Source organism: Hyaena hyaena, unplaced genomic scaffold (genome assembly GCF_003009895.1).
Source record: "Hyaena hyaena isolate Hyena2069 unplaced genomic scaffold, ASM300989v1 scaffold_1598, whole genome shotgun sequence".
NCBI lineage: Eukaryota > Metazoa > Chordata > Mammalia > Carnivora > Hyaenidae > Hyaena > Hyaena hyaena.
In genome coordinates this window covers 55,102-74,411 of record NW_024082232.1, presented here as the reverse complement: position 1 = coordinate 74,411, position 19,310 = coordinate 55,102, and the positions used below count along the sequence as shown (strand labels likewise).

The 19,310-nt window shown below is 39.7% G+C and overlaps 1 protein-coding gene across 2 annotated transcripts in view; it reads right to left on the bottom strand.

Annotated features, from left to right (window-relative positions):
* Positions 1–19,310, bottom strand: part of TOM1L1 (target of myb1 like 1 membrane trafficking protein) — a 48,121-nt gene that overhangs the window by 5,005 nt on the left and 23,806 nt on the right. For both annotated transcript variants that reach the window (XM_039224327.1, XM_039224328.1), the window contains exons 8-13: positions 18,307–18,440; positions 12,380–12,440; positions 11,885–12,002; positions 10,829–10,919; positions 2,219–2,270; positions 225–327 (exon numbers count right to left, since the gene is read on the bottom strand). In XM_039224327.1, coding sequence (XP_039080258.1) covers positions 225–327; positions 2,219–2,270; positions 10,829–10,919; positions 11,885–12,002; positions 12,380–12,440; positions 18,307–18,440 — 559 coding nt within the window. The remainder of the gene's footprint in view (positions 1–224; positions 328–2,218; positions 2,271–10,828; positions 10,920–11,884; positions 12,003–12,379; positions 12,441–18,306; positions 18,441–19,310) is intronic.

Sequence of the window (19,310 nt, the reverse complement as noted above, 5' to 3'; positions counted from 1 at the left end):
TCAGCATTCCAAATACAACGTTCAGCACAATACAAGCACATTTTATAATCAAACGTCGGTCATAATGATATGGGCCATGAATTGACTTCATGGAGCTTAAAGACGCACATGAAGTCCTAGTTTTTCCTCTCTCTGTATCTATTTTCAATCAGCAGTAAATCTCTGGCAGATTCCTACACTCTCACAAGTTTCCTTATTCAATGCAGATAATAGGTCTCAAGTACCTGGATGACGGGCGGGCAAGGATGGCGGTCTCTGGCTTGACAGTGTTGCTGGAACATTCTGCACATTAACTGGCTGTAGTACTGAATTTGAATATTCTGGAAACTGAAGTAAGCACAAGGCATGTTCAAATAAACATTCTACATTAAGTTTTTCTTTTATTATTTAGATTCCCAGGCTTCTAACTGGGAATTCCAAGAACCATATACTTACAACTGGACAAGAATTAGAAATTATTTATTACTTTTTTAGGTGATAACCATTTATAACACTACTTTTCTCTCTGGTTTCATGCCACTGCACCTCATTTCCCATATAAAATGTAAAATTAACATTTTTGCTAAAAAAAAAAAAAAAAAGAATTGTATGGCTCAGTCTAGATTCTGTTGTTGCACGCTAAAAAATCTCAGCTTCAAACAGGAAGATCAATCTTAACCCTACAGAAACGCCTAAGATACCACCACCAAATCAGGACTGATAAAGATTAATCTCATAATCTTCCTCATTCACTTCATGAATATGTCCTGGGTACCTGGGTGCTATAAATAAAACAGGCCAAATCTCTGCCCCTTTGAAGCAAACAATTGACAAATGTAAAGAGATGTTAGCAAGTGCTCTTAAACAAACAAACAAACAAACAAACAAAAGGCTCAGGTAGATGGGGTAGGCTATTACTCTGACAGTTAGTGGTCAAGGAATGCCTCACCACTGGGGACATTTGAGCAGAATCCTGACTGATGTGGCTGCTGTGATTATCTGAGGGGGCTCAAGGTCACATGCTCTGAAGCAGAGGAGCCCAGTGTCATTGGAGCAGAGCGAGCCAAGGAAGAGAGGTGAAGTTGAAGAGGTAATGGGAGGTGCAAGATCAGCATTTTCAGGTTTTTACGGAATACAATGGAGGAAGAAAATTCTAGGTGGGTTTAGAGCAGTTAATATGACTTTTTCTTTTTTTTTAAGGATGGTTCTGGTTTGTTTTGAACAGAGATTGCACAGTGGGGGTGAGGGTGGAGAGGGAGGTGAAGGCTAAAGCAGGGTAACGTTAGGAAGATACTGCAATATTCCTCTGGATGGTTTGGACTGTGATGCAGAAGTGGAGGTGGTGAGTATCTAGATAACGGATACACTTATCAAAGAGAAACAGGAAAAGGAAACAGGAAAGAGATGAAAAGGTGGAGAGCAAGCAGTGGTTTCCAAGGTTTTGACTTGAACAACTGCAGTAGTGGAGGGTTCCTTTACTGAGACAGGGAGAAGTGCAGGAGGTGCAGGTGGAGAGCCAGGACTGGGAAGAAAGCAAGAAGAGAATCCTCGGAAAGTGGATTTCTATGTTCTGAGTTTAGGGGAGATTATGGGCTGCAGATACCAATTATAAGTTGTCGGAATCTGAATGGTATTTTAACACTGGAGACCAGAAGACCATGGAAGAATGAAAGTAGAAGTCTGAAACCTAAGCCCTGGGATCTCCAATACTGAAAGGCCAGTAAAAGAGTGGGGGGCAGCAAAGGAGACATAGTGGAAAGGAGGCAAGAGAAGAAAAATGAGTGGTGTCTGAAAGCCACATGTGCAGAACAGGAGGAAGTGACTGACTCTGTCACCTGCTGCTGATAAATCACGTAAGACGAGGATGGAAATTTGCAGTACTTGATTTGGTAATGTAGAGATCACGAGAGACATTGACAAGAGGTATGCAGGAAAGCCGTAGGAATGAGAGCCTGTCTGAAGTCTGTGAAAGAAGATGGAAGGAAAGAAGAGACAGCTAATATAAACGAGCACTAAAGGAATTGTGATCCTGAACTATTTTTCTAACAGAAGTTAAGAACTTGTCCATCTTTAAGATGAAAAAAACCACAAAGAGAAGTCCTAACAAGGGCTGTATCAACACGTTACAGGACACACAACAAAACACTAAGCAGAACATGAGATTTAATGACCAGGAATTCCTTCTTAGCCACGACAACCTGCTGACTAGGTGGGCTGCCCGGGAAGTTTCATTACTTACACTCTCATAGGTATGATTTGCGATGATGTTTTGGCCGGTCCTTTGAGCAAACCTAGGAGAGTATGATAAGACAGCATGATTACCCTACAGTGAGAACACAAATGCAAAAAGTAAGATGACTTCCTACAAACAAAACCTAAAATGTACTTTCAGACTGCAATGGAATATTAACTTTATATAACAACTGCCATCTGGTTTCGGCACTCACCAGCTTTTCATGTCTGAATACCAAAGAGTAAAGACAAAGTACTGTTCATTAGCAGTGGCAGCCCTGAGATCCTGAAGTATACATAGTACACTAGTGAGAACAAGCCTTCAATCTTTCCATTAGAGTAGCTACCATGCATCATTTCCTGAAGGATGAGAGGCAGTACAGAGTAGAGGGTAGAAGGGGGGAGGGTCCTGGTTGTACATCTACAGCAGATATACTTTGCCCTGTCTCTGCCACTGAAGGAATCTCTAAAACCAGAACAGAATGCACAGGGCAAATATCTGATGACTGAAAAGTTAATAGGTACAGGATGACTGGGAAGGAAGACTGGAATTTGAGTATCTATGATGGATCATTAGTGAGGTTTTTTTTTTTTTTTCTTGCCTCTCTGGGCAAGAAACATTCTCTGGTATTCCAGAACCTGAATGCAATGAAGCCTAAACCCAAGAGTGGGCAGTAAGTACAGACAGCTCCAAGAGAAGCCCTTCTGTTTTCACTCAAGGGGCAGGAAAGAGAAGTCAGAGATAGTGTGGAAATCCCTTACTCTCTTTTTTCCTTTCCCTTCTGTTCTCTCCCTCTCTATACCTGAGGCAATCCTAAAATGGCTGGAGTGACAGTAGAAGCCAACAGACTTAAAAATTTGAGAAGAACCTTCCCTTCCAACAGGTGTAACTCTGATCCCAGAGGACAGGGCAAACTCTATTTTTTTTGTTTTTGTTCTTTCCTTTCTGTCCCACCATTTGGTCCCAGACACAAGCATAGTCAAGGAAATAAATGGTATATAGTAGGGTAATTGAAGCTCCAGCTTTCTGACTGGAGAACCAAAAGGCAAATCCTAGAAAAGCAGAGCACTAGAGAAATCACAAAGAGGGAGGAATTTGGAAAATCAACCTTAATGTTGTTTATGAAATCTTGGGCTCACTTCCTGATCTGTGCCTCTGTGAATCTGATCCAAGTCAAGATGCAGAGATGTTGCAAACTGAACATATACCCATTCAGGCCTCAGGGCGGCCCACATGAGGCAGATCTGAAAAGCACTGCAAAGTCTTTGAAAACATAACTATGTTGGAACCATGGCACAGGAAAAGGGAGGCTGAAACTGTGGCATGAAGCTAGCGAGATTGTTTGCCTTCTAAAATCAAAAAAGCACCATCTTTGACAGGATTCAAAGACCAAAGTGTCTCATAACATTACAAATGCCCAAGACACAATCCAAAATTACTAGGCATGTGAAGAACTAGGAAAATTTCAACAGGCAAAACAAAACAAAACAAAAATCAACAAATCCTAATATCAAGAGGACATACATGTTAAAATTTTTAAAAAATTTGTTTATGTCTTTATTTTGAGTGAGAGACAGACAGAGAGTGAATGGGGGAGGGGCAGAGAAAGAGGGAGACACAGAATCTGAAACAGACTCCAGGCTCTGAGCTGTCAGCACAGAGCCAGATGTGGGGCTCAAATCCATGGACTGTGAGATCATGACCTGAGCCGAAGTCAGATGCTTAACTGACTGAGCCACGCAGGTGCCCCATAAAATTATCTCAGATTTTAAAGCAGCCCTTATACAAATGCTTCAACTAGCAACTCTGAACACTCATGAAAAAAAAAAGAAAAAATAGTCATTTCAAAGAAAAATAAGACCTAAAGAAGAGCCAAATAGTAATTTCAGAATTGAAAAATACATTAACTGAAGTTTTAAAAAATTTACAGAATGAGATCCATAGCAAAATGAGGATGAGAGAGGAAGTAAATGGCAAACGTGAACATAAATAGAAATTATCCCATCTTATAAATATAAACAAGAAGCAACAACAAACCAAAAAACAGAGGAAAAAAAGTGAAAAAAGTAATGGACAGAACTCTAGAGATTTACAAGACAATGATGATATCAGATCTAACATTTGTACCATCAAGAGTCCCAGAGGGACAGTAAAAAGCATACTGTTGGAAGAACTATTTGGAAAAACTCTAAGGCTAAAAACTTCATAAATTTGGTAAAAGACAGAAACCCACAGATTCAAGAAATGCAGTGTAGTGAGTTGAGTGGTGCCCTCCACCCTCAAAAGGTATGTCCTTGTCCTAATTCCTGGAACTTATGTATGTTACCTTATTTGGAAAAAAGGTCTTTTTTAAAATGTTTTTAAAGTTTTTATTCATTTTAGAGAAAGAGAGAGAGTTGTGGAGCGGCAGAGAGAGAATCCCAAGCAGGCTCTGCATAATCAGTGCAGAGCTCAATGAGGGGCTCAGACTCATGAACTGTGAGATCATGACCTGAGCCAAAACCAAGAGTTGGATGCTTAATGGAATGAGCCACCCATATGCCCCGCAAAAAGGTCTTTTCAGATATCATTAAGGATCTCGAGAAGGTGATACCATCCTATATCACTCGAATGGACTTTAAATTCAAAGACAAGTGATCTTAGAGAGAATAGCAGAGGCAGATCTGAAATACACAGAGAAGGCTACATGAAGGTTGAGACAGAAAGTGGAATGATGTGGGCCAAGCCAAGGAAGCAAAAAAATGCTGACAATCATCAGAATTTAAAAGACGCAAAGAATGGCTTCTCCCAAAAGAGCCCGGCATGGAGCATAGTCCTGCTGAATTTCAGATTTCTAGCCTCCAGAACTAGGAGAAAATAAATTCCAGTGGTTTTAAACCACGCAGTTTGTGGTGATTTTTTTGATGGCAGCCACAGGAAACTAATACTCTCAGCAAATCCCAAACAGAATAAACCAAAAGAAATCCATGCCCAGACATGTCATAATCAAACTGTTCAAAATCAGGAAAAAAAGCATGGTCAAGATGGCTGAGTGGTCTAAGGCGCCAGACTCAAGCTTCCGCTTCCCAAAATCAGGAAAAAAAATTCTTGAAAGCATAGCAGAGATAAAATAATACATTATCTATAGAACAATGATCTGAATGAATATAGACTTCTCTCTTTTTAAAGCATTTTTTTATTATTGAGAAAGAAAGAGAGAGAGAGAGAGAAAGAGAGAGAGGGAGAGGGAGAGAAAGAAAGAGTGCGCAGAAGAGGGGCAGAGAGGGAGACACAGAATCCGAAGCAGGCTCCAGGCTCTGAGCTGTCAGCACAGAGTCCAACGCAGGGCTCGAACCCACGAGCAGTGAGAACATGACCTGAGCTGAAGTCGGACGCTCCACCAACTAAGGCACCCAGGCGCCCCAAGACTTCTCACTGGAAACCACTTTAGGTCAGAAGAGGGGGGCAGCAATGTTTAAAAACCAAAAGAAAAAACCACCAACTTGGATTTCTACATCCACTGAAACATCCCTTGGGAAGAAAGATGAAATAAAGACATTCTCACATGAAGAAAGATGAGATTTTCACTGCCCATAGCCCTGCTCTAAAAAAAAAAAAAAAAAAAAAAAAATCACAAAAGAAAGCTCTTCAGAAAGAACGGAAATTATATGAGAAAATAAAAGATCAACATAAATGGCAAATATTGGGTAAAAAAAACAATTCTCTTCTTGTGTTCTTTAAAATATATTTGAGAGTTGCACACAAAAATTATACCTGCCTGTTGCTCTTCTTTTTCAATGTAGATATAATATATACAATAACTATAATAGAAAGGGAGGATCTCTATGTTTTCTACATTTCACTTTAAGTGGTAAAATACTGGTTCTAAGCAGACTAAAATATTATGTACACTGTAGTCCCTAGAACCGTCCCCTCCCTCCTAATATAAACTACACAAAATTACAGTCAAACTCACAGTAGGTAAGATGGAAGGAATACTGAAAACATTCAAACAAGTCAAAAGCTGCAGGAAAGAGGAAACAGAAGAAAAACAGCAACAAAGGAGAAAAACAAGAAAGAAATTATAATGCTCAACCAAAACCCAAGTATATAATTACATTAAATATATGGTCGAAACACACCAGTTAAAGACAGAAATTATGAGAATACATAAAAATGCATGACCCAACTATATGCTATCTATAAGAAACTCACTTCAAATATTTTGATATAGTTAAAAGTGAAAAGATAGAAAACAATATACCATGCAAACACTAATCTAATGTGGCTATATTGGTACCAGAGTGGACATCAGGACAAGAAAACTCAGAAGGGACAAAAAGGAACTGTGCATAATTCTTTAAGGGTCAATTCGCCAAGAAGACACAACAATCCTGAATGTATATGCACTCAATAACCAAGCTTCAGAATACATGAAGCAAATATCAATTTTACAGAACCTTTCCTAGAAATATTACATACAGCATGATTCTATTCAGATGCCATTTAAAAAAATTTTTAATGTTTTTATTTATTTCTGAGAGAGAGAGAGACAGCGTAAACAGGGGAGGGTCAGTGAGAGAAGGAAACACAGAGTCTGAAACAGGCTCCAGGCTCTGAGCTAGCTGTCAGCACAGAGCCCGACATGGGGCTCGAACCCATGAACCATGAGATCATGACCTGAGCTGAAGTCGGACGCCTAACCGGTTGATTGAGCCACCCAGGCGCCCCTAGATGCCATTCTTGAAAAGACAAATTATAGTGATGGAGAACAGATTAGTGATTGCTGAAGGGTGAGTGTGGGAGGGAAGCACTGTAAAGAAATACCACAAGGGAATTTTGGGGGTGATGGAACTCTCCTATACCCTGTGATGGTAGTTACGTGAATCCATACATATGTTAAAATTCATAGAACTGCACACAAAAGAAAAACAAAGAGGTTAATTTTACCTTACAGAAATTTTTAAAAATTAATTAAAGCACAGAAAGAAAAAAAAAGAAAACAGGCACTGAAATCAGACCCACTTGAATTTGAATCAAATTGGGCAATGCCTTTGGGCAGGTTAATCTTCCTCAGCCTCGGTTTCTTTACTTTTGAGGAAATGAGAATGAGAGTGCCCACCTCCCAGCACTAGTAAGTAATTAGAAAACATTTCTTATTTTAGGGGCGCCTGAGTGGTTCAGTCAGTTACGCATCCAACTTCCAGCTCAGGTCATGATCTCGTGGTTCGTGGGTTCGAGCCCTGCATCAGGCTCTGTGCTGACAGCTTGGAGCCTGGAGACTGTCTTCAGATTCTGTGTCTCCCTCTCTCTGACCCTCCCCTACTCACTCTCTCCCTCTCTCTCTCAAAAATAAATTTAAAAAAAAAAAAAAAGAAAAAAAAATATTTCTTATTCTTGTTAGCCTGTACTATAACAGTAAGTAGACTATGAATATGTCCTGTTACTTTATCCCATAATCATTATTTCTCCAGATCCCCTTTCTGTCATGATTAATTCCATTACTCAGTTGTTCTGTGATGCTGAACAAACACAGAGGGGTGGAAAATTCTCAAGAACCTAAGACATTGTTGATGGCTGTTTTTGCCTTTCATATGTGTTATCTAGCATAGGATTTAACCTAGGCCTATGCCTTAGGTAACTTTAGTGCTTCAATTCCTGACACGGTCAAAAACTGGTCTAAGTATAGTTTCACTCATGTATAGCTTTTTTCAAAATCAAAAAATAGATACAAAAGTCTGTACAGAAAACAAAATACATTATACATTATCTTTTACTCCAGTGAATTCCCAGAACTACGATTATTTTGATATCTGGATGTTGGGTGAACAATTGTTCCGGGGTTTCTAATGTATGATCAGCAAAGTACTGCTTTATGATTCTCCTGGGATGCTTTTTTAAAATATTTATTTCTGAGAGTAGGGGGAAAGGCAGAGAGGGGGACAGAGGATCCGAAGCAGGTTCTGTGCTGACACCAGGGAGCCTGACGCGGAGCTTGAACTCACAAACCATGAAATCGTGACCTGAGCCAAAGTCCAATGCTCAACTGACTGAGCCACCCAGGCGCCCCACCTGGGGTGTTTTTTTTTTTTTTAAACTAAAGAGTCCTGCTACTGAGTTAGATTTCTGGGGACCAGCAATTGTACTTTTTAATAATCCCCCAAGTGATTTTTATGCACACTACACCATGAGACCCATGATATTACAGAATAAAGTAAGCAGCTATGGGACACCTGGGAGGTTCAGTTGGTTAAGCATCTCAGGTCATGATCCTGTGGTTTGTGAATTTGAGCCCCGCATCAGGCTCTGTGCTGACAGCTCACAGCCTGGAGCCTGCTTTGGATTCTGTAACTCTCTCTCTTTCTGCCCCTCCCTTGCTCACATGTGCTCTCTCTCTCAAAAATAAACAATCATTAAAATAAAAGAAAATAAGCAGCTACAAGGCGTTTGGGTGGCTCAGTCAGTTGAGCATCTGACTCTTGATTTCAGCTCAGGTCATGATCTCATGGTTGTGGGACAAAGCCCCACACTGGGCTCTGTGCTGGGTGTGGAGCCTGCTTGGGATTTTCTCTCTCCCTCCCTCTCTCTCTCTGCCCCTCCCTACTCATGTTCTCTGTATCAAAAAAAGAAATAAAATAAGCAGCTATTAGCTACTATTTGATCTTTTTATAAGTTTTATAGAGATATTTTTGTAATAGGACTTCATCTATATATTCACTCCTTCACATTACTCAACATGTTTGCAGGATAAAGGAAAACAGAATCAGTTACTTTAGATCACATTATTTACTAAGCAACTTCCTGGAAATCTGCCTACAGCATTGCAACATTATTTGCATCACACTTAATCAAGACCAGAGGTACTGATCCAACTAACCGCTAAGGACATAGCCACTGGCTCTATTCATTTCTCAATGCATGAAGCTCTCCTTGGTCCTTTCTTCCCTCCCCACCCCACCCACTTTTTCCTCCCTTTCTTCTCAGTTTGATTCTCCTTTCTCAATCCTCTCTCTCCAGCCCCCTGCCCCCACCCCTTGTTTTAATATAGAAAAGTAATTGCAGTGATTGGTCACACTGGGTAAAAACACTAGGCTACTCTAAAAATATATCTAAATCCATTGATATGAAAACAGATGTACTTTTATCAAGATATGCCAAGATATCAAGGTTCAGAAGAGTATGTACAGTGTGTTGCATCTAATAAAAGAGAAAAAAATTCATATTCATTATTTATCTAAAGTCACTTTGGAAGGACAAATAAGAAAGTGGCTACCAGGGTAGCAGTAGGATGTGACATAGGGGAAAGGGGATAGAAAGGATGGAGGTAGGGTGCGATCCAATAATGTCCTTGTGTATCTTTTCATATTATTTTGATACCTGAATAATGGAAATGCATTGCCTATTACCTAAAGTAAATACATTTAAAAGGAAACAACAACAGCTTCTGATGTAAAGAAATCTAACCCCTATTTATTTTTTGCTGTATCTACTCTATCTTGCCTCTTCTTAACCTTAAGGGAAGCTTGGCTTTTTTAGTTTCTTCTGCTTCCTTCTTGTGTTTCCTTACATTTTTTCTTACTTTCTTATACAAATGTTTACATTTTTTCTTACTTTCTTATACAAATGCAAGATAGTGCACACATTACTTTGCAGTTCTTCACTTTATAATACATTGGTGATCGTACCTATACAGAGAGCCTACTTTTGTCCCCCAGCTGAACAGTAATACGTTGTTTAGGTATTTAACTGGGCCACAAATGATGCATACTTGAGTTGTCTCCAATTATTAGCGGTGCCCAAATGTTGTAAGGAATAATCGTGTAAACAACTGATTTTGCGTTAGTATGGATTCCTAGAAATGTATGGTGGGTTTAAACGTAAGTGCACTTATAATTTTAAAAGATACTGCCACTTTCCCTCAGAAGAACTGCATTAATTTTGTGATAGAATCTGTCTTTCCATAGCCAATAAAGCAGGTTAACAAACATTTAGACTTTTAGCCATCTGAGAGGTTAAAAAACAAAAGCCATTGTAGTTTAATTCATATTTCTCTAGTTGTATGTAAGGTTAGGCATCACTATGTATGTTTATGGGCCATTTGTATAACTTTTTTGGTGATCTATCAGTTCATCAGACCTGCTACTACATAGCTGTATGAAGTTGGGCAGTTTCTATTCGCTAAGTCTCAGCCTTTTCCTGTAAAATGGGCATAATGATAACAGCACAGCTCCAAAAATTTTTGCAAAGACTAAACGGGATAAAACACATGGCAAGTGCTCTGTAACTGTTGTGGCCATTGTTTGATTTTACTCCCTTGTCATTCAATTTCCCTGTTACCACTGAAAATAACAAACAATTTATGGAAGGCTTTACAAGCCAACTGCTGAATTAGAAGGTACTATAGCATCTCACAGAATCTTCATAAGAATCCTAGAAAGTATTCTCAGAAGGAAAATGAAGGCTCACGCTGGTTGTTTCTCATTCAAGGTCACAAAGCTGGTGGAAAGTAGAGGTGAGATTCTAACTCGGGATTGTCCAATTCCTAAGTCTCTACTTTTTCTCTTATGTCATGCTTTCTTAAATATGAGGAATTAGAATGTGATGGTAATAGCTCTGGATTCTTACTGACATACTTACAGAGGTGTTTCTGTATCTTCAAAGGCTAGCAAATCCACCTGCGGACTGGGTTTCAAGTTGTTCGTTACAACAGGACTTGGGGACCTGAAATCTAGAACAAAAAATGGCCTTGGCTTCGAAACATTTTGTCATTCAGTTGTTCTGTTGGATTTTCCACAATAAAATTAAAAAGAGAGAGACTGAGGTATTTCTGCCACCATAAAATCATAAGATTTCCTCAAACAGAAACTAAAGAACATTACTAACGGTAACTGGAATGAGAAATTCTGCCACCAAAAAAAAAAAAAAAAAAAAAGAAAAAGAAAAGAAANCAAAAAAAAAAAAAAAAAAAAAGAAAAAGAAAAGAAAGAAATAAAAGAAAAAAGATATTCTAAAGGTAACAAATGTTATTATATTGGGTTTCCTAAAATCCCAAACTGATCTAGAATGGAAGGGATGTTGTGTGTCTCACTCTGTCAAATACAAAAGTAAAAAGCTAGGGCATATATGGAACTCCACCCTCTCCTCCCCCAAGCTTTTAACCTCCTATAATCCTAAGTGAGACATCCTAAGGTAGGCAAGCCTCTAAGGCTGGGTGGCTAAAAGGTGGCAGACCGGAGATTTCAACTTGGACTTCTACCTCAAAAGCCCATGTTTTCCCCTCTCCATTTCACCACCATATAGATCAGTCTTCCTAATTCCTGACCTCTCTATCTGCATCAAATATTCCCTTACTTGATGCTGTGACTTAGCAGACACTCAAGGTAATATAGTATGTGGTTCACAGTAGTTTTAAGTTTGGCCATGGAGTTGAACCACCTCTATAAAAGTAGGCAGGTAGATAAGATGATATTCTAAGCCAGAGGGATGAGTTTCAGGGACCTACTCCCCCAGATACATCCCATGGCTATACTGGGTTTGATGCAACCATTTGCCAAGAAATAATTACACCTCCTGGTATCGTTCCCTGATATTCAAACTGAATTCAGTCCTTCTCAGATTGCATTTAATCTTGAAACCAAGGAGAACAGTTTCACATCAAGCTCTTCTGCTGAAAAGGCCTATGTGCTTATTTACTTAAGTCTGAAAGCTGAGCATTCACGGTGCTGAGTTCTCCCAGAGTGGCCCTCGGCATTGGAGGGCTTAGCCTTGGGTCGATGAGATCACAGGATGGGGCAGAAGGCCCACTGATAGTCTGAAAACAAAGCAAACAAAACAAAATTCAGGAAAAAAATGTGTCAGGTAATTTATCATGGCTTTCTCCCCAGAGACTTTTTTTTGTTTTTTTAGAGAAAGGAAAATCCTATTTAGATGCAAGTCAAGAAGGAGAACACTCTATTCAACAGGCAACACTCCTACTAATCACATCTCACCATCTACATAGCTGCTGCTTAATTAGACAATATTATGGCCTCTTATTAGTAACTTATTAATAACAAGTTGTTAAGGCAAATACTCTACACGACCAAAACCAGTTGTTAATGCCTCCTCCGTTTTAAGACTTGTTTTATGTAATCCTTGCTCCCTAATTTGTAAAATGTTCAGCTGTTTATAACATTTCTGTTCACTTACATTGGCCTCTTCCCTCCCGTTCCTGGTTTGCTCCAAAACCCTCTGTTGGTTCCGAGTAAATCTGTTTGAATTAACAAAATGTAAGCATTTAAAAGAAATCTAATATAAAAATTCTATAATCCTTCACAAATTAATACTCAAATATTCAGGAACAAAGACAATAAGCCTCACCCTCATCGACTCCCAATGAAGTCGTTTAATAATTTTTCCCCAGTTTATAGGGGTAATAATGCTTTAAGGGAAAACTGTGAGAAAATGAATACATATTAAAAACAAATAATAACTCCATCAGCTAGAAATAGTCCCTATTAAAATCATGATGTATTTCCTGTATTTATTTCTGTAAATTAATCTGTATTGAACTTAGTTGCAATCATACTTCACATTAATTCTGTAACATAATTCAATTATGTTGTGACCATTTTTCTAGTTAGTTAGAAATGCAATTTTTAGTGGCCTGCATATGTTACCTTAGGGACGTAGCACACATTTAACTACTCTTGATCACAAATATTTAAGTTGCTTCCAATTCTGCCATTATAAATAATGTTCCATAAATATTCAAAGACTTTTAACATAACTTCACTGTTTATCTTCATTTTTTTTTTATAAGACACCTGATCTCTACTAAACATATCAACCTTTCACAACTTAAGTTTTACACTGTTTGTATACTGGGAATAAAAGAGGAGCAGATAAATAAACAATAGGTCTGGAAGAAGAGTGAAGTTGAAGGCACAAGTCCAAGGTTCAGTGTCAGCTATAGGATCATGGATATAACTTCCGATCCTCAGTTCTCCATTTGCTAAAAGAGAATAGCAGCATTTGAAGCGTTTCCTCAGAACTTTATTTTCTGGGGCAACCTCTAGAAAGATAATACAAGTGGATGAGTGCAGAAATGCTTTGCAAACTGAGAGATGCTTCAGAAACATGTACTATTAGTATAGTGACACATTGACTGCATGAACCTTACACATCTTAAAAGCTTGGACTAAATTGGAACATGTACTTAGTTAAGCATCTTTCCCTTTCTAAAACACATGGTTTTTTCTTCCACCTACTTATGGCATTGGCTTCTTGTATGCTATTATGTGCTGGGTCTGAACAACCCTCAAAGATCCAGCCTTGAGTAACAAACTTCTGTTTCCTTATTTGTACAACTCTTCCCTAGATGTGATGAGTAGAGACTTTGGGGGATGTTGGAATAGGGTGAATGTACTTTGCATATGGATGGAAGTGAATCCTTGGGGAATGAGGGAGCAGACTGTGATGAACAAAAGGATGCCCCCCTTCTGAGATCTCTATATCCTCATCATGGGAAATAGAGAGCATGTTAGGTTAGATGGCAAAGGGAAGGGAAACTTTAATAGGGAGATTAAAGATCCAGGGTAGGATTACACAGATAAACAATGTAAGCACAAAGACCCTTAAATGTGGAAGAGGCAGGCAGAAGAGGAAGCAAGAATGAAACAATGTAAGAGAAACTTGACAATGATGTTGGCTTTGAAGATGGAGGAAAGGAGTCACGAGTCAAGGACCATGGACAGGCTCTTGAAGCTGCACAAGTTAAGCAAACAGATTGTCCTCTAGAGCCTCCCACAGGCACAGAGCACAGCTGATACCTGGACGTTAGCTCAGTGAGACCCATTTCAGGCTCTTATAGGGCTATAAGGTGGTAAATTTATGCTGTTTTGAGCCACTAAAATGTGTGATAATTTGTTACAGCAGCCATAAGAAATGAATACACCAAGACTACTATCCTTTCTAGAGACGAAAAATTTCTCTGCATCTAAGACTTCAGTGTTTCTCTCGCACAGCTGACAGCAGTTCTGTTAAGCACACATGGTTCAAAGCTGAATGAGAATGAGTCGTTCACAGAAGTAACCCAATCTCCTGATATCTAGACCAAATAAATACACATTTCCCTTCAGAGGAAGCTTTTAGTCAGTGGTTTTAATGGTTTGTAATAGAATTCCCCAAAATGAAAACCAGAAGGCAGCACTCTGCTGAAAACCATGCGGTTTTCCTTATTTTTCCACTTACTAAGATTCATACCACAGAAAACAAAAAGCAAGAAGCAGAAGTCTGTTCAGTTCGCAGTCAATGGCCGGTCATCCCTTCATATAAATGGCTGCTATCTCTGACAGGCAGTACGTATGAGATAGTGAAGGAAAAAACCTATTCATAGCTATTCATTTTACTTCACTGATTCTCCGGTTCATTCATGATCAATGGAAAAAACTCTAAAAGGCCCAGGGGGATGTTAATGGAGAGGACCAAGGAATTAATATTTAATGTGTCAATGGGCTAGCATTCCCCAAGGTGATTTTATATACATGAACTCATTCAATTTTCGAAATAAAAATGAAACCCTCCAAAGAGATAGTATTATCCTCTTTAACAGAAAAGAGCAAACCTAAGTCTTAAAAAAGTAAGCAATTTTCCCCAAATCATCGAGATTTGAACAACAACAAAACATTGAATCCAGTTCTATTACCCTATTTCCCTTCTGAATCACTAAATAGTGACCACACAAGGGAAAACGGTCTCACCTGAAATCCAACATCACTCCTACTGAGAAAGGAGGATCTGGAAAAAGCATGGAGAGCTCAGAAGCTTTAGAAGTACTGTGACAGTAAGTTCTACGGATTGGTTTGGAAAGAGATGAGATTCGCCTGGAGGTATGGGTTTTCTTTTTTTTTTTCCCCCCAGGTTCCTAATAATAGATCTATGGATGCATTTATGTACATTGTTTTTACACAACATTTTAAAAGTGCCAAAATAAGTTGTTTTATATAGGTGACATTGTTAACCCAGGTTCATTTGCTTTAACCTTTTATTAGGCAACTTTGCAATGTATAGGAAAGTAAAAAGAACAGTATAATGAACACCCTTTCGTTTATCAGCTGAATTTAGTAACCGTGTACCTTTACCACATTTGCTTTATAGATTTTTCAGTGAAATATTTGGATCATATACCTGATGACATTTCACCCCTAGATATTTTGTATTATTATTTTTTTAGAGTAAGAGAGAGAGGGAGTGTGCTTGTGAGTGGGAGAGAGGGGGAGAAGGAGAGCGAGAAGGAGAGAGGGGAAGGAGGGGAGAGGAGGAGGGGAGAGGAAGGGAGAGGAGGAGAGAGGGAGGAGAAGGAAAGGGAGGGAGAAGGGGAGGGGGAAATGGAGGGGAGGGGGGAGCGGGATAGAGGGAGGGAGGGAGGGGGAGAGGGCGAGGGATCCCAAGCAGGCTCCACAGTCAACATGAAGCCCCACGTAGGGCTCGATCCCATGCCCCTGAGATCATGACCTGAGCTGAAATCAAGAGGTAGACACTCAAGTGACTGAGCCACCCATATTTTAGAAAGCATTCGCCAAAAATAAAGACATTTTCCAACTGAACCACCTACTTAACGCTGATATTTTTCCCCTCAAGTCCTGAATATTCTATCCATGTTCAAACTTCTCCCATCAGCATATACATGCTTTTTAATATGAGTGTGTCCAAAGTAGGGTAAAGGCCACACATTACATTTAGTTGCGGTTTCTTTTTAATTTTTTAATGTTTTACCTTTTGACCTCTTCTTCCCCCATTTCTCCCACTCCCCACCCCTGGCATTCACCACCATGTTCCTCTGCACCTATAAGCTTGGTTGGTTTTGTGTTGTTTTTGCTTTTCTTTTTTTGTTGTTGTTAGATTCCACAGGTGTTTATACACAGCACTCTACATGAAGACAGAGGAAGACTTCGTTTGTCAGTCTAGGCATGCCACAGCTCCTTGGGGCTGGATTCTCGGTGCTCATTCTCCCTCCAGGCCTGTCTACTTTCCATCCCTTCACATACCATACAAGCTCTTGCTCTGCTCCTCATTTAACCAATGCCCACTCATTCTGCAGCTCTCTCCTCACATGGCACGTCCTCATACACGCTGCCCGTCTCCTTTCTACCTGGATTAGGTCCGGCCGCTCTTCTCACCAGACCGCCCTCGTGTACTTGGTTCCACTGCACTTACTCCAATTTCCAAGTGCGTATATTTGTTTTTAGGTTTAAGATGTTTTTCTGACTTACAGGCTTGCCTATTACAATAGATTATTAAGACTTATTTTGATGAATGACTTAGAAACAACTTAATGCCTCACAAGTGAACTGTGAGAAACATGGACTATTATGATGTAGCTATTAAAAATAACGGTTTATGGGGCACCTGGGTGGCTCCATCAGCTGAGTGTCTAACTTCGGCTCAGGTCATGATCTCACGGTTCATGGGTTTGAGCTCAGAGCCTGGAGCCTGCTGTGGATTCTGTGTCTCCCTCTCTCAGGCCCTTCCCTGCTCGCATTTTGTCTCTCTCTCTCTCAAAAATAAAGATACATTTTTAAAAAAATGGTTTATCAAAAGCATTTATAAACACCCAGACTAGGGGCGCCTGGGTGGCTCAGTTGGTTATACATTTGACTCAATTCGGCTCAGGTTATGATATCACAGTTCGTGGGATCGAGCCCCACATCAGGCTCTGTGCTGACAGTGTGGAGCCTGCTTGGGATCCTCTTTCTCCTCTCTCCCTGTGCCTCCACTCCCAAATAAATAAACTTAAAAAAATAGGTTATACAAACACATGTTATACTGTGAATAAAATCAAGAAAGAAACAAAAGTATATGTTCCATACATGATCACAATGATAAAAAAATTTAGGAGAAAATCATTTTGTCACTAATGTTTTAGTTTATTTAAAATTCTGCCTTCATACATTTTTGAATGGCAATTTAAAAAAAATCCATGTTCATATACAAAATGTCCTTACTGACTGTTTTTTTTTTTTTTAAATATTTTTATTTATTTCTAGGAGAGAGAGAGAGAGAGTGTGAGAAGAGGAGGGTCAGAGAAAGATGGAGACACAAAATCTGAAGCAGGCTCCAGGCTCTGAGCTGTCAGCACAGAGCCCAACGCGGGGCTCAAACCCACGAACCGCGAGATCGTGACCTAAGCAAAAGTCAGACGCTTAACCGACTAAGCCACCCAGGCGCCCCTGTTCTGCTTTTTTATAGACTATTTTCTTCATATAAAATATCATCCCAGGGGGCCTGGGTAGCTCAGTTGGTTGAGCGTCTGCCTCTTGACTTCAGCTCAGGTCATGATCTTGCAATTCACGAGTTCCAGCCCCACATCAGGCTCTATACTTGCAGGGCAGATCTTGCTTGGGATTCTGTCGCCCTTTCTTTGTCCCTGCCCTGCTTGCTCTCTTTCTCTCAAATAAACTTTAAAAAAATGTTTTTAAATAAAATATCCTCCCATCTCCTGTGCATATTCTATGCTTTTGTCCATCTCAAACTTAGAATAAACCTCCCTTTGTTTACATTGTTCATTTGTTTGAGTCTATAATGTGTTCCGTGCAGATGGTATCAGGTGAATAAGGTCAGGCCCTGCTATGATCAAATGTTTATATACCACCTGAGAGTGCCCAAGAATGCTCCTGGCACTGCTCAGATGTGCTTTCATTCTTGCAAGCCCTATCACAAGCTTCCAGAAGGCCAGGCCCATGTCCCCAATCTTGGAAGGAAGGCGGCCTTATCTTCAAGTTGTTCTTGATCTTAATAGAATGTTTACCTGGTAGACATTCTTTTTTTTTTTTTTTAATGTTTTATTTATTTCTAGGAGAGAGAGAGAGAGAGACAGCGTGAGCAGGGGAGGGTCAGAGAGAGAGGGAGTCACAGACTGAAACAGGCTCCAGGCTCCGAGCTGGCAGTCAGCACAGAGCCCGACGCAGGGCCCGAACCCACGAACCGCGAGATCATGACCTAAGCGAAAGTCGGACGCCTAACCGACTAAGCCACCCAGGCGCCCCTACCTGGTAGACATTCTTATAAGAATGCAAAGCAACTGCTGGAGAAAACAGAACTGGAGGAGGGGAGGGGAGGGTACACCATTAGCTCACCTCTCATATCCAAGGATGGCATTATTCAAATCCTCATTCACTTGAATTAGCTCAATCGTTACATCTTCATTCTCCACCACCACAAGCAGGTCCATGATCCTCTCCTGCATCTCCCGACACGTCTTATAAAGCTTCTGTCAAAGAAAGGAGAGACATTTCTTCTTCCACGCTAGGGAAGTTCTATAAAGACAATCAACCAATTTGCTGATCCGTATATGCCAGTTGATAACCTCCCCAATGAGTCACCTATTGGAGATTACCAAAGGACTTAATTATGCACAACTCATCCTTCTTATCAGAAAGCAATGAGTTACACATGATCATATTCTCCTCTAAAAACCAAAATAGGTGTCATAAGGACTCCATGGTACATTGCACAGAACACCAGACTAGAAATTAGAACTGATGTATGGGAATTCTGGAGGTACAGCTTACTAGCTGTAGAATACAGAAATCATTTGTTTTCCAAATCTGTTTCCTCATTTGACAAATCAAAGTTATATTAGTTTCCACATCTATACCTCAAGGGGTGACATAAAAAGCAAATGAGATGTGTATAATGAGGAACTCCGTAACTATAAAGCACTACATAAAACACAAAATGTTTATTGTCGCTATTAGCGGTAGTAGAAGAAAGTAGTAGTTAAAATACATTTACAGCAACATAATTTTCCTATGATGTTTTACTTAAATATTTAAAGTTTAAAACATTCACATTCCAAGGTAAACTGAATCAACAATAAAAAAAAACCAAAACAGTCATGGATACTGTCATTATTTGGACTACCTACAATCAATACATGAAGCCAGGACTGCACTCCCCAAACCAGCTTCTCCTCATAAGCATCAGGGGCACCTACAGCCGACCCATGGATTCAGAATCTCCAGGACTGAGGGTCTGGGAATCTACAAGCTTTTTTGTAAGCATCCAAAAGGGTTTATGTACACAGACAATTTGAAAACTGCTGCCTCACAACTTCTGTCCTCATAGGCAAGCCTGAGGA